This window comes from Podarcis erhardii, assembly GCF_964252035.2.
Source record: "Podarcis erhardii genome assembly, chromosome: 14".
NCBI lineage: Eukaryota > Metazoa > Chordata > Lepidosauria > Squamata > Lacertidae > Podarcis > Podarcis erhardii.
This window is the reverse complement of record NC_138503.1, coordinates 20799995-20816374: the sequence shown is the minus strand read 5'-3', so window position 1 is coordinate 20816374 and position 16380 is coordinate 20799995. Positions and strand designations below refer to the sequence as shown.

The 16380-nt window shown below is 44.5% G+C and overlaps 1 protein-coding gene across 4 annotated transcripts in view; it reads left to right on the top strand.

Annotated features, from left to right (window-relative positions):
- AGBL1 (AGBL carboxypeptidase 1) overlaps positions 1-16380 on the top strand; it is a 411962-nt gene that overhangs the window by 19099 nt on the left and 376483 nt on the right. For 3 of the 4 annotated variants that reach the window (XM_081838750.1, XM_081838753.1, XM_081838752.1), the window contains exons 2-5: positions 7388-7451; positions 8203-8349; positions 9206-9337; positions 14134-14227. In XM_081838750.1, coding sequence (XP_081694876.1) covers positions 7388-7451; positions 8203-8349; positions 9206-9337; positions 14134-14227 — 437 coding nt within the window. Of the gene's footprint in view, positions 1-7387; positions 7452-8202; positions 8350-9205; positions 9338-14133; positions 14228-16380 lie in introns of those variants that run through there. The other variant, XM_081838751.1, reaches the window with a different exon arrangement.

The window sequence follows — 16380 nt, the reverse complement described above, 5'->3', positions numbered from 1 at the left end:
TAGAGCAGTATAATACTGCTTTAAATGTATAGTGCAGAAAAGGCCAGAGGAGAAAAACAACAGAGGAAGAGACCTGAAATCAGGAGTGAACAGCGAAAGACTCCTATGCAATAGTCTCAATAGCAGATGCTTTGGCTCCGTTTCAAGTTTATCTCTAGGAGGGGCATGGGGGCATTTTAAACATTACCAATGAAGCATGGGCATGGCAACCAGCCACACTTGTAATGTGGCAATCCCCTCTTCTTTCTTTGCACACACCTGCAAACTTCTAATTTTGAGGAGCTGGAGGCATTTGTGATGGTTTGCGAAAGTTGTGCCCATGTTGGAAAAGAATGCAAAACCCACACCTTGGTCCTTATGTGTGGAGGTCAGACACCTGTGCAAAAATTACAGCACAAGGGTATGGTGTCTACTCAACCTTGTATACATGCTGTGCATCCCTTTATGTGCACGAGGAGATGCAAACAGGGATTCTGTCCTGCGTCAACATTTGGTAATGTACGAAGCCACTTTTTGTATAGCAATTTTGAGGACCAGAGAATGAGAACTTGTCAACTGCATGCCCTGTTCTGGAAAAACCTCCATAGATGCACAATGTACAGTTTGAAGGATACACGATCCTCTTCAGCTGTGGGCACTTTTCTTGGAGGATTAAAGTTGTTACTTAATATGTCTGTATTGAGCCTCAAGAGCCCCCTTTCATCACCTTTAAATAGGCTCCATTGCATTTATTTGGCCTACTTTTGCTGAGGCCAAAATAGAAATGCTGGGTTGAGGGCCACTTTGGTTTGGCAAAAGGACAGAGGAGCCTACGCTATTCTCCATTTGCACATGCCAAGCCATTTAGAAGGTTCTGCCCGATCCATGCAGAAAAGCCCAGACAATTAATAATAATGATATTAATGCAATTAATTTATTTAAAGGTAAAGGGACCCCTGAATGTTAAGTCCAGTTGCGGACAACAGCTTCCGGGTCATGTGGCCAGCATGACTAAGCCACTTCTGGCGAACCAGAGCAGTGCACGGAAATGCCATTTACCTTCCCGCCGGAGTGGTACCTATTTATCTACTTGCACTTTGAACTGCTAGGTTGGGAGGAGCAAGGACCGAGCAGCGGGAACTCACCCCATCGCAGGGATTCGAACTGCCAACCTTCTGATCGGCAAGCCCTGGGCTCTGTGGTTTAGACCACAGTGCCACCCGCATCCCTTAATTAATTTATTAATCACCTCCTAAAGCACTGTCTCAAGGCAATTTATACACAAGATGTTTAAAAACAGTTAAACACACAAAACAACAACTACATTTAAAACAAGACTAAACCCCTAAGAAGTAGACACTCGTGATAAAGAACCTCTCTCTTTCCCTGGGTCAAGCTTGACCTGGAAGTGGAGTTGCGGCTGGGTGTGAGAAAGCTGCCTTAGCGGGTGGCAGTGTTGCCGCCCACTCTCCTCTCTCTGCCCTCGGCTTAGGTTTGACCCATGGTTTGACCCATGGATGGAGCTGCAATTGGCAGTGTTGGGCCTTGACGGAAGCCAGCCGTCATTAAATCGGTGCTTAGCATAGCATAGAAAAAAGACACAGAGAGGCAGCTCTTATTCTCAGGATGGAGGACAGCTCTTCGACTTCTCCCTCCTCCGGTAACTTTTTATTCTCCTTTTTCCTCCCAGCCGCATGGCCGTTTGCCAATGTCTCCCGTTACCTCATCCAGTCAAGGTTTTTATTGCACCCTTCACCATATAAGGTAATCATTGCCCAGAGGAAACACAACTCCATTTAAGGGTCAATACATTCCTATACATTGTAAAGCTCAGAGTGCTGGTCAGCCGAGGTCAGGGGGCACCCTGCTGTATTTACAAGCCTCTGCCTTGGCTTTATGACTCCCACAGGGTCTTTGTGTGAGGAAGCTGTCTCTGTTTGCACCCCCTCAAGAAAAGCGTCATGCCCCCCCCAGCCCGCCTATGCTACGTCACTGATTCTGAACTAGCTGAAGTTTCTGAACCATCTTCATAGTAACAGGTCACATTAATCTGACCTAGAGGTTACCAGAGCACATAGATGGCAGAATTAAGCTGATGGAAGGCACTCTGCTCCACTAAGCTCCCTGAGCCTTAAGCAACAGCAATGGGTCCAGGAGTAACCCCAAGCAGCGTATCTGCTCCTTCAGAGGGACTGTAGCCCCTTCAAGGGCAGGCAGCCTCCCCTCCATCCGGTCTAGGAAACAACCCACTAACAGTGCCTTACTCTTATCTGGATTGAGTTTCAGTTTATTGACTCTCATCCAGTCCATTACCGAGGCAAGACTATGGTCCAGCACTAACACACCTGCAGACGAAAAGGCAAAGTAGAGCTTTGTGTAGACAGATAACTCTGGGCCCATAGATGCATACTGTGCCATTGTTCCTCAGGCTGGACTCAAAGCTTTTGGCACCAAGGCTGTTGGAAATTGGAGTGGGGGCTTCTCTACCTCCTTCTCTTAGAGTTTCAGAGGTTCTTCATGGTATCAACCAAGAGAGCCCCAAGATCCTTAGCTTTGGATTCAAGGGGACCTGCCTGCTTCTCAAAGTGTTCAGTCTGTCTGGTTTGTCCTCTGAGAGGTTCATAGCTGGTGCCAGGTCAGGGCTCAGTGGGTCAGTTGAATAAATTGACATTCTTTGACTGGAAAGGTCTTAGTTTGCACTGATTCTGCAAATTCTAGGATACAGTGGGACTTTGAATGAAATGTGTATTCACTCTGAATACGATAAAAACCCATGGCATTGCAAACGTCAGGAAAAAACTACAGCCCTCAAAGACCTGGGAACTAGAATTGGAAGGGGTAGTTTAAAAAGCTGGAGAAAGACCCAGCTAAACTTTGTTTTGAACACTGGATGCTTTGAGAAATGCATTAGAGGTGGGTCCAGAAGAATTGATGCTGGTGGAGTTTCCACAGCCGTTCCCAAGCATCATGTTCCGATGAACCAAATCACGCTTTAAAGCAGAGATGGATGGTGAGGAGGGGTGCAACTATGCACCTAGCCTCCTGGCAGTGGAGAGTTTCTCCCTCTGTGGGCTCCTCAGTGGGAACACTAGATTGGAGCTTTCCCTGCATATGCCAAGGGCATGTTGCACAGTGCTTCTGTCCTTCTGGTGGAACTCCTTTCCACTGGGGGAAGACAACTTCCAACCTAACCTTTGGCGCTGGTTAGGATTGCTCTCTAATAGTGTTAGGGGAAAAAGAGGAGTTGATTTGTAGAACTATGGGAAAATATTTCTCACGAAACAAAGGACATTTCATGTTTGGCTAACATACAGCTATTTAATATGTGGCAAACCATTTTGTGGTGCTGATGTTAGCAATGATTTTGTTGCAATGTTAAAAAAATCAAAAGTCACTTGAGTGATTATAACCCATTATTAATATACAAAGAGAATACAAAAAAAAAACCCCAGGGTTTTCTCCCACATACCGCCCAACTTCAGTCTTGGAAGAGCATTTTATTTTTTAATTGCTCGTTTGATATGACCCTGGGGAAGATAAAACGATTTTCTTCTCCTCCTTCACATCAAATAAAATATTTATTGATAAATATCCCACTGAATAAAATAGGTGGATTTGGTTCTCTTTTTCTTCTTGGTCTTCCCTTTCTTTAGATTCCCTTTACTCCAAGATGTGATCACACTTGGAAACATTTGGAATGAGTTTTGTGTGATTAATGCATTCTATTAAATTTAATGCCTTGGGACTGACACAAGAGTGTTTCCCAGATGTATACTGATGGGGAAGGAGGGTCAAGCCCATCATCCCCAACCTCAGCATTGACCTTCTCCCAGACATGCCTCTGACAATGCTGCCTCTTCATTTGTCCTTCCATCCTGATGTGCTCTTCAGTCCTAACTTGTGACTTGCTTCTTGACCCTGCCCCATGATTTACTCGGTATTCTTTGGTTTCCATTTGGTTCTGACTACTGGATGATCCCACAGTTCCAAGTATTGGGCTCCTAGCTCAACTCCAGACTGCTACCAATAGCCCAGCCCCAATAATTATGATACCTTGTGTTAAAGATGGGTGAACTTTCAGTTTCTCCACATTTTTTAATTTTCCACTCTTGAGTTCATTTCTGCATCAGCTTGCATCTTTTTCTTCTTGAAATGTTCTCCTGAAAATTCATCACCATTATAGTGGACATTTCTCCTAAAACACATGTTTTTGTACACACTTTGTTTCAGTATAATGCCTTTCTGTACATTATTTTAACCATTATCTGTATTTTTATGCAGACCTCTAATCTGTATACTTTTTCTGTACACATTTTTTTTTTTTGCTTAGAGGACTACATTGGAAAATTCAGGGAAGTGTGAATTTTGAAGGGTAGCTGTATCTTGGTTTGTGTATCATTTCCAGAACTGTGAATTAGGTAGGTTTGTATGGAAATGCAAATTGAACCACATTCCTACCACTGAGCCACAAATACCAACGTGTTGACTTCAACAAGGCACTAGTTTTTGAACTGTAGATTTCTCAGGGATAGCTGTGCTTCAGTTTGTGTATTGTTTCAGGGTGTGTGAATTTAGGTAGGTTCACATTAAAGCAGGATCCAACCTGAATTTCTCCCCCATCCCTACTTTATTTAGTGGCAAGAGTTGGCTGTCCTTGGTGCTGAATACCCAGCCCTGCCTAAGATTTCCTTTTCTCTTCTGTGACTTTAAATCAGGCACAAACAGAGCTACCTTGACTTTTGCATGGCTTTGATCTGCTTCGTGTGTTTGAATTTAGCACAAGCACTCAATGGAGCCAGCAGTGTCAGAACAGCAACTCCGACAAAGGGAATTATGTAGAAAGAGGTGAAGGAAGGAGCAACTTCAAGTGCTGCCTGAAGCCTTGTAGCCATGTATTTTGGGATTTGCCAACCCCAGATATTCCACCCCTTGTCTGGAAGATGAAGTCATGCATTCCTTTCCTGAGCTAAATTTCTTATGTGTTTTGCTTCTTTCCTTCCCCACAAGTTGGGTTTGATCAGCAGCACACACTTTCTGGGTGTCTCAAGGTGACAGTACACATGTTCTCAAAAACACTTTTGCAAAAATAACAGGGTATTGAAGAATGGGAGGTTCTTTAACCTGTCTCATACACAACCACTTACACACCTATTGGATTCCCCCTAGCCAGTCTCTACCGTCCCGCAAATTCCTTTCATTTAGGTTTACTTTCAGTGTCATAGCCAGGATGTGGTAAGGGTCTTTGTAAGGGAGAATCAGTACATCCCCTTCTGCTTAGTGATTCTCTCCCGGAAAAGTCCCATTGCACTAATATTATGACATTCACACAGGGTTTCTGACCATATTACCTTGTAACATGTAGATCCACCCACAGAAATGCCATAAAACTAAGATACACACACACACACAGAAACACACACACACACACACACACAAGTTTTTATTTGTATCCCCTTATAGAAATATACTCCCTTGTGTCAGGGACCAGGAGTCAGATTCCTTTTTACTAAGTAATGGAGGCAAGGACTTGTGGGGAAGGCTGAGCAAGGCCAGCCCCAGAAGCTCTGCTATCAGATGAACACCCCCAGCCTGATAATGTGGCACTGCCTTCTTCTGATTCAGAAGACTCTACTTTTGAAGATCCAGAAGATCCTGAAGCCCCCCTCCCCAAAATCCATCACAGTAGGAGATTACTGGAGAAGAGTGGGCCACTTAAAGTCAAGCAGCAACATGCAGCACAGGCGGTGCTAACAATCAGGCTGCGTCTACTATATAAGGGCTCAGTTTCGGCTTGGTCCTTGCTAGTATGGTTCCAGAGCTTTGTCTACCCTAGAGCTTGCCTTGTCTTACACTTGGGTTGGGCTGTGCCTTATGTTGCTGAACAGCAGAGCAGGGCACCTAATAAGATGTGTGGCTTGTGAGGAGCCTCAAGGGACAGTAGAGAGGTCTGCATTTGAGCCTTGGACCTATGGTGCTCATCCCTGATCAAGTTGACCAGTCACTTTGCAAACCTGAGGGGGCGGGTACTGTATCATTTCCTTCACCAGGTGGATGGATTTCATGGTTAGATTTCAGCAATAAAGACTGTGTTGATTTATGCTCCCATTGCACTGAGTTGTTTATTTTAGCCGATTGGATTGCCTGTTGCCTAAGCCATTAACACAAGCGGTGATGACATAAGGTGGTTTTTTTTGGCGACTTGCTGAGCAGTTGATCTGAGATTCAAACATGTTACCCAGTGGAAACAAAAACAACACATTTTAAACTAGCCCCCTACAGGATCTGAAGGGGGAAAATGTGTCTGAGTGCTTCATCTAGCATTAAGGATCAACTATGGCAGGCAGCTTCATTTCAGAATTCTTTGGGTGTTACGCAAAGCTGCAATTTCTGCTTATTTATGAATGGACAAGTTGCCTGTGATTACATGAAGAAGGTGCAGAACAGGCTGGCAAAAAAGATGTAACCTGTTAAGAATGCTACTGGCAAGACAGAGAGACCTAGACTGCATTTGGCCATCAGGCTTGAGGTTCCTCACCCCCTGCTGTGGTTGGGGAAGGGACATTGCTCTGTGGTAGAACATCTGATTTTCATTACCTCTCCAAGTCGGGCTGGGAAAGGCTTCTGGTCTGTAACCCTGGACAGCTGCTTCCAGTCAGCATAGACCAGGGTTTCCCAAACTTGAGTCTCCAACTGTTTTTGGACCACAGTTCCCATCAACCCTGACACTGGCCCTGCTAGCTAGCGATTATGGGAGTTGTAGTCCCAAAAACAGCTGGAGACTCAAGTTTGGGAAACGTTGGCATAGACAATGCTGAGCTAGGTGGATCCCTTTACCTTTTTAAAAAAAAATCTTTAGGTGAATCAAATGATCTGAGCCAGTAGAAAGCACTTTCCTGTGTTCCTACAGTTTATGAAGATATTTACTATGATAAACTTGCTTGGTTTACAGGTGCCAGAAGGCACTCGGCTGTTTTTGTACTCTTGATTTCTTTTTCTGTCCCAGCAGCTCTTAAATGTGGATATCAGCAAATGCTCCAAGACAGTGAAGAGTGATCACATGCCAGGCGGCATGTGACACATGAATCCTAGAATTGTAGAGTTGGAAGGGACCCCGAGGGTCATCTAGTCCAACCCCCTGCAATGCAGGAATCTCAACTAAAGCATCCATGACAGATGGCCATCCAATCTCTGCTTAAAAGCCTCCAAGGAAGGAGAGTCCACCACCTCTTATGGGAGTCTGTTCCACTGTTGAATACCCATCATTTGTCTCTTCTCTGTGGAACTTCTCTCCATATTCCATTTTACCCAAAGGGTTCATAAAGCGGGGGAGAGGGGGAGAGCGAGCGCTTTGTGTATTCCTTTTTGGCATGCACCGTAGCATTTACAACAATGTGTTTACATATTGCAGAGTTCCTATGATAAGGATGTGATTCTGAATATCCTGGGTGTTCTCACATGCCTCCTTTCTGTTGGTAAGTGGGAAAGTGAACATTTCATTTAGTGCATTGCCAAAAAATCCTTCCCCATCAATTAATGAGAGAAGAAATATTGCATTTGAATATTAGAAAAAGGGAGGGAACTTTTTCAGTAAAACTTATGGGTCGTTTTTTGTTTTTGTTTGTTTCACTTTATCCTTTTTTTCCGGGTGGCTGATGAGTTTTATGAGTGCCCTTTCATTCATTCATTCTACAAATCATGACACTGTTTTCACTTTTGTGCAGTCTTTCTGGGTGCCCTCTAGTGAAGGCTGGTCCATTAGAGTGAATGGGGGATTGAGGTCAGACAGACTCAAACTGAAAATCTATATCATTATTATTGTTATTATTATTAGTCCAACAGGCTGAATTCTGATATTATTATTATTATTATTATTATTATTATTATTATTATTATTATTATTATTATACCCCACCCATCTGGCTGGATTTCCCCAGCCACTCTGGGCAACTTTCAGCAGACTATAAAAACATAATAAAATATAAAAACATAATAAGTTTTAACTTACTCTCAGCCCTATTACATCAAGTCTTCTTTACACCGCTGAGAGGTGACTGTGATTATGTGGTATACAGATTGTTGAGATAAGTAAGTAAGTAAGTAAAAACTAACGTGAAAGCCACTCTGAGTTTAAAGGGGTCCTGTTGGACTTGAATATTTGCTTGTATGTTTATGTGTGGTGGGGAAAGGACTTCGCAACTATTCCATTTTCTTGCTTCCACTTAGGGACGAACAGGAGGCTTCACTATACAATTAGCAAAGGTGGCAGCGAAGCACTTCTGCAGGCTCTGGTGAATGCGACACAAACTCCCACACCAGACTATGACATCCTCTTGCCCTTGTTTCGCCTGCTGGCCAAAGTTGGCCAAAAAGGTACAGCTGCTGAACCATGGGTGCATGTCCATCAGTATTGTGATGCTGTGTTGCTAGCTGTGTCATTGCGTCCCACATAGGGATGTGGGTGGCGGTGTGATCTAAACCACTGAGCCTCTTGGGTTTGCAGATCAGAAGATTGGCGGTTCGAATCCCCATGACGGAGTGAGCTCCCATTGCTCTGTCCCAGCTTCTGCCAACCTAGCAGTTCGAAAGCACATCAGGGCAAGTAGATAAATAGGTACTGCTGTGGCGGGAAGTGTGCGTTTCCGTGTGCTGCTCTGGTTCGCCAGAAGCGGCTTAGTCATGCTGGCCACATTACCTGGGAAGATGTCTGTGGACAAACGCTGGCTCCCTCAGCCTGAAAGTGAGATGAGCGCCACACCCCATAGTCACCTTTGACTGCACTTAACCATCCAGAGGTTCTTTACCTATTAGCTTTTACCTTGTACTCCACATCTCAGAGTGAGATTTTTCTGTCACCTCAAAAAATATGAGGTCCCTAGTTGAGGCACTTTGAACTGTCAAAGCCACAGAGGTAGTATTCACTTGTGTTTCCCTCACTGAGGCTTAGACCAGGGTGTGGGGTTGGGGCACCTAGGAACCCAGGAAGCTACCTTACTTTGAGTCAGACTTTTTTTTTAAGGCAAGTCTATCTGGACACATGCATGTTGATGTGTTTTAATCTCTTTTCCTGTTAGTTTCAATTTTTAAAAAATAAGTTTGAAAAATGTTTTTCTAGATAATTTCGATATTTCTTGAAAATTGCTAGGAGGTTTGACTGCGGCATTCAAATTTTTTGTTTAAAAATAAATAATCAAAATCATTTCCTCCTCCTCCTCCTGCTGTCTCTCAGATAAGAAATTTGGGCTGAAGGCACAAAGACTGGAGGTGATTGATATGACACTCAGCTTGGCAAGGAAAAATCTAAATCACCACCAGAATCTCACCCACTGCCTTTGGGCACTGCATGTTTATGCCTCTAGTGGTGAGTATGCAATCACTTCCCCTTCTTCCTTGTGTGCGTTAACAGCCCTTTCCTCCCATAATTCCATGGAATGATGCTGATCCACAGTCCTACTCCTCCCCCTCCCCCAAATCACTGGATAATTTCTCTTTTCTCCCTTTATCTGTCAAAGTGGTCCCCCAGCCCAGTTATACTGCCTGCAAATAGAGTGGAGAATTTTGAGAAGCAACTTTCATTTAGGAGATGGTTAGTGGGGGGTTTCTTCTAGCAACTTCTGGGTCCCCTCTGAAGATTTCCGTTCCATCTGGGATGATGGGAGTCACAATCCAGAACATCGTGACAATACAGTGGTACCTTGGTTCTCAAACGTAATCTGTTCCGGAAGTCTGTTCCAAAACCAAAGCGTTCCAAAACCAAGGCGCACTTTCCCATAGAAAGTAATGCAAAACAGATTAATCCGTTCCAGACTTTTAAATGTAACCCCTAAAACAGCATTTTAACATGAATTTTACTATCTAACGAGACCATTGATCCATAAAATGAAAGCAATAATCAATGTGCTGTACTATAAAATAAATAAAACAGCATTGTAGATGATAAATTGTTTTTCTTCCCTGCACTGATGATAGTCATTGTTTGGATGGGGGGCTTTTATCCATTTCCACAGTCACACAAACAAACAAACAATCAGTAGCTGAACTGGGATCCACACAGTCACAAAAACAAATTAACTGAAAAAGCCTCAAAACAAAAAATGCAAACTAAATAGCAAAAACAAAACAAATATAAGCTCCAAATATCACCTTAGAACACTGCAATCAGAAATGGAAGGCTTGAATTACAATGGGGGGGGGGTGCAACTTAGCAGCGCAACAGGAAACACAGGGGGACTCAACACAGAGCACATTCAGCTTCTGAAAAAACATTCAGAAACTGGAACACCTACTTCCGGTTTTGCAGTGTTCGGGTTCCAAGTTGTTCATGAACTAAGCTGTTCGAAAACCAAAGTACCACTCTATTAAATAGCACTGTATTAAAAATTCAGAACCCAAACTTACTCACACCGGCACTTCTCAGCTTCTAGACCATCATAGGCAGGCAAATTAGTGGTGCCATTGTGATCACCTACAATTATGACCTGGGTTGGTAGAATGTGGCATCTTTTAAAAGAGAGATGGCTAAGCTGTGGCCCTCCAGATATTGGTGGACTACTGTTCCCATCACCCCTGGTCATCAACTATGCTGGCCGAGGCTGATGGGAGTTGGAGTCTAGCAACCTTAGTGGGTCATAGGTTAGCAAATCCTTCCATCCCCAGGCTCTTCATCAGTGGGTTCTCAAAAGGACGTGTCAATGAATCATCCAGACAATGCCAGCCCAAGACCCAAAGGTCTTGCTGCATCTTCCTGCTGTTATCTATTCCACCTTCCCCTATGGACACCACTTGAAGGAGGTTATGAATGTAAGCACAAAAGAGGAACCAATGGCCTATCTAGTCCAGCATCCTGTTTTCACCAGATGCCTGTGGAACCCCCACAAGCAGGACCCAAGCCTTCTCCCTCCTGTAGTTTCCAGCAAGTGGTATTCAGAAGCATTTTTGCCTCTAACCATGTAGGTGGAAGTTTGGCCAGTAGCCATTGATAACCTTCCCCTCCGTGAATTTACCCACTCCTTTTTTAAAGGCATCCAAGTTGGTGGCCATGCCTGCCACTTGTGGGACCAAGTCCCATAGTTTAACTATGACCTGCATGATGAAGGACTTTCTTTTATATGCCTTGAATCTTCCAACATTCAGCTTTTCTGGGCGGCCACAAGATCTTACTGTTATGAAAGATTTCACCCTGCTTAGTGGTAGGTCTGCACATGATTCTCTCCGGCAGAACGACTGGTGATTCTGTCCCAAATTTCCGACGTCATCAGTCTTTGCCAACTGCTCTCGCTGCTCCTTCTTGACCTCCTCTAACCTAGTGGTTGTTTCCCCTTTGGAGAATCCTAATTGGGCCACCAGCCTTTGGCATGGCTCGACAAGCTTAGCATTTCAGATCTTCCCCCTGAAGATTTAATGCTACTGGCTGCTGGCCTCGTGGGTTTCCTATGTGTTTACAGGAGCCCCACTGGCTTCTCACTATGGACCTTCCTGGGAAGGCTGCCAAGCATGTTCTTCCAGCCCTTCTGAGATAAGCATTATTTGAAAGGTGAATGTAACAGAGATGGCACTTGAAATGCATCTGGATTTAGATTGCAGGGTGCTTTATCCACAGCCCCCCTCCATGTGCCTTGCAGTGTCAGGGGCCTTGCTCACACTTTGCCTGGTTGCCACATGCAGCAGAATGAGGAGCTGGAATGCTGAGGTGCAAGGCCAGATTTAGGAGCCAGCAGCCACTTGGGATGCCTAACTCGAAAGTGTGTGCCAAGCTGTGGGTGCTGCTGCTGTCATGGCAGAAAAAATATGGTACAAGCACTTGAGAAGCTGGCAACACTGATCTCTCTGTGTGGCCAGTGTCATAACCTCCAGCATTTCTCCGATCAAAATAGGGACTTGCTATTCAACAACAACAACAACAATTTTATTTATACCCCACCCATAGAACTGGGTTGCCCCAGCCACTCTGGGTGGCTTCCAAAATATATAATAAAAATATATTAAAACAGTAAACATTTTTAAAAATCCCTATACAGTGGTACCTCTGGTTAAGTACTTAATTCGTTCCGGAGGTCTGTTCTTAACCTGAAACTGTTCTTAACCTGAAGTACCACTTTAGCTAATAGGGCCTCCTGCTGCTGCCATACCGCCGCAGCACGATTTCTGTTCTCATCCTGAAGCAAAGTTCTTAACCTGAGGTACTATTTCTGGGTTAGCGGAGTCTGTAACCTGAAGCGTATGTAACCCGAGGTACCACTGTACAGGGCTGCCTTCAGATGTCTTCTAAGGTTGTATAGTTACTTAGCTCTTTGGCTCGGGGGCTGCATAACTTTATAGCCTCCAACTTTTCTTCAATGGAAATAGGGGCATTCTGGGATCAAATCAGAAACTGGGACAGCTTCTCTAGATCTGGGACTGTCTCTGGAAAATAGGGACGCTTGTAGGGTTTGCAGTGTTGTGTTAATAGCTGCGGTGTTGTTCTGCGATCGTGGGAATATTTACAACATCAGGGCCCTTTCAACAAATGGTGTGAACGTGAAGTTTTGTGACTGGGTACATTCCTGCAAATTTATCATCTTAGATGGCAAGGGAGAAATCATAAGGGCAAATGGTTTATCAAAGCTGAGAAATGGGCCACCTATGAGAGTATGTGTTGCAGAGGACTCTGGTGTATGTTCTACCAGGGCTTGTCAGGGTGGTGCCTTGGGTACAAGTGTGCCTACCAGTACCTCATATTGTTCAGAAATCTCCACTCAAAAATCCACAATGGGTGGGAGACTGTTGTTAATCTGGTGATCTAATCCATAATAGTGCATATTCCGTTTAGTTTGATTGCTTTGTCAATGCTACTTCATAGCTCATATGCAAATTATATCCAATTGATTTAAGTCGCTCTAAATGTAATCATATTTTATGTTGTTTTGTATTCCTATAAATTCAATTTTCTCTATAAGTTCTATAAGATTCATAATTTCATTTTCATTTCACTTAAGCTTTGTATATTAATAAACTGAGTGATTTGTTTCACTTGGAGTCTGGTTCTTATGGGCAGGCTTTAGTCCCTATTCCACTGGGTTGCTACTGAGCAAAAACGAATCATGATTAGAATCGATTGATAGTCCATTGCATAGTGTGCCCTGATGTTGATTGGATCACCAGATTAAAAAGTGTTTGTTCTTCCTGCTTGGTTCCTGTTTGTACTGGCTTGACCTCTCTTAAACACCTCCATAAGAGCTGTTTTGGGACTGCCTCGCACAGCATTTCCTCAAAATTCCTAATGTGTCCAATCCACTGGCTTCCAAAGGTTGGTATTCCTTTTTCTACACTGACTGAACACAGAGTTCACACAGAGTGCTGGCCACAAGTCTGCCATTTTGAGATATGACTAAATCCCAATACACCCAACTTTATCATGTTGCTGAGCATAGCAGGGAAATATCTTCCTAGAGTGGGCAAACTCTTTCAGGGAAGTTACAGAACACCTGACTGAGTAATTCCCCAGGTTTCACTAAAAGGCTGATTCCAGATTTGAAGAAGCCTTGGGCAAAGTGTCCTCTAATGAACACTGGGAGCCACCACATTAGTGTCCTCCATTGCCCAGAGCAATGGATTGTGGGAAATAAAAATGGCCACGGCTTTCCAGGCCCAGTGCCTGGTGCTCATCAGTGCACAAGAAAAAGGATTATTATAATGGGGCCCCAAGGACAGGCATCAGTTCTAAGCTCTGCTAGGGCCCTAGCATCCACCTGAGAGTATACCTGCTGACTCTGGGCCTGTTCCTGAACCCACAGTTTGAAAACTAGCAAGTCAAGGGGCAGGATAGTGAGGCCAGATGGATAAATGCTTCAACCCTTTAAGACTGCTCTCATTCCTTTACAGATTTCCTTGGTCTGAAAAGAGGTTTTTATTTTTGAAATATGTTTGGATGTTTTTATTTGTTTTAAACTGTTTACTGCTATGTAGTTTGCCGCCCTGGGCTCCCTTGAGAGGGAGGGCAGGATAGAAATTGGATAAACAAATAAAAAATAATAATAAGATTGCTGAGAGAGCCAGAAATTTGTTAACAACACCAGAAGCCCACTTTCTTAGGCTATTATTCCAAACCCATGCTATTTCCCCACACATACACCCCCCTTCCAGTTTTAGCCTGACTGCCTATTTCCTTCCTTTGCATAGTTACCGTGGGAACCATGTTGGGAGTGAATGGAGCCATGGAGCTGCTCTTCAAAGTCATTACACCTTACACCAAGAAGCACACCAGAACGACAAGGTAGCGGGGGGAATTTCTGGGATACATTCTCTGGACACGTGTGTGTGTGTGTGTGTGTGTGTGTGTGTGTGTGGCAAAAGTACTAAAGACCAAAGTGTAAATGTTACCCTTATGCTAAGGTGCCAGCCCAAATTAAGCCAAGGCGTTGATGTCCACATGCATAAAGGAAATCAGACTATTAGCTCACCAAGCTCAGATATGTCTCTACGTCAGGAGTAGACACTCCAACTCCCATAAGCTGCAGCCAACATTAGAGGTAGAATCATAGAAGTGTAGAGTTGCAAGGCTAATCCAGTCCAACCCCCTGCAATGCAGGAATCTCTGCTAAAGCATCCATGACAGGTGGCCATCCAACCTCTGCTGATAAACCTCCAAGGAAGGGCAATCCACAACCTCCTGAGGAAGACCGTTTAACAGATGAAAGGAGCTGTAGCCTACATCTGGAAAACATCATGTTGCCTATGCTTTGTCTACATAGACTGGCCATTGCTCTCAAATGCTCCGGACAGGAGCATTTCCCATCCCTGTCTGGAGATACAGTGCATTGAAACTGGGAATTTTTGCATGCAAAGCCATGAGCTCTACCACTGCATTGCAGCCTGTCCCCTAAATGTCATGGAAGCAGGAGCAGGAATTGGATACTGAATGGATAACACAGTAAGCTGCTTTGCAGATGCATCTCCCACTAAAACCTCAAGGGTCAGAGAGACCCTGTTATTTATTTATTTTTAGTGCCTTTTTCTCCCTTGCCAAGTCTGAAAGCTGCTGTGACTCTCCAGTGTGAAGTTAAAATTAGCCACACAGCTGTCTTGCTCTGGTCCTGTCCCCAGCCAGTTCCCAGAGCGAGATTTACAAGGTGTGCACGCCTTATAAAAGAGAAGGTGCACGTGACCCAGAGCTGCGCCTGCTTCTGTTTCTCCTGCTGCTTTGATGTGGCAGGAAGCAAGAGGAGCGGCGTGCCGAGAAATATCAAAGCTCAAGACATGGGCGACTGTGGAAAAGATGTGCTGAAGATGGACAGATGGAAGAAGAACAGAGTGCCCCTGAAGAATAATGACAGTGCTGCTGAATCATCGCAACAATAATAACAGCAGTAATAATAATAACACAAGAAGAACATTGCACTGCAAAATTACAGTTGTAATAATGATGGCTATGATAACATGTCAATATTAGAGATGCCCCTAAGATGGCTGGATGCAAGAAGAACATAGCGCTGCTGTATAATGATGATGATAGTATTAGCTACAGCAATAATAATTTGTATAAAGGTAAAGGGACCAGTTAGGTCCAGTCGTGACCGACTCTGGGGATGCGGCGCTCATCTCACTTTATTGGCCGTGGGAGCCGGCGTACAGCTTCTGGGTCATGTGGCCAGCATGACTAAGTCGCTTCTGGTGAACCAGAGCAGCGCACGGAAATGCCGTTTACCTTCCTGCTGGAGCGGTACCTATTTATCTACTTGCAGTTTGACGTGCTTTCGAACTGCTAGGTTGGCAGGAGCAGGGCCCGAGCAACGGGAGCTCAGCCCGTTGCGGGGATTCAAACTGCCGACCTTCTGATCAGCAAGTCCTAGGCTCAGTGGTTTAACCCACAGTGCCATCCGCGTCCCTACTAATTTGTATAGCAATAATAAAAACAATACCGTAGTCATTGGTCCCAATAAAGGTGTTATTCTACCCGGTGCACTCCAGATGTTTTGGACGACAAATCCCATCAGTATCATAGGGCTGTGCTGAAGTAGGCAAAATAGCGACACTGGCTGGGGTTGATGGGAGAAATCTGGAGAGTGCACATGTGCATTTTATGCAACGTTGTGTCCTCTTTTTCTTTCGCACCGTGCTGGAAAAGGCAATGCAAAATCGCCATGAAATGAATGTTCCACCCGCACCCAGCACACTCAGGCAGCTGTCAGGGCACCCTGCTGCCTTCTAGGTTTGCCATGTGTCCTAGTTTACAGAGGTCATTCTCCAGTTTGAAGGAGCCCTCTCTTTGAAGGGGTCTCTGGCCCAAGCCCAGTTTAAAGATGAAGCATTGTAAGACAGGAGAGGAGGGACACCAACAGTTAGCAGGACCTGGGCAGCAGACTGAGTGAACAGTCTTCCCCACCATGCATTCCCTTCTGAACAACCTCCCAAGGGCCATGTGCCACT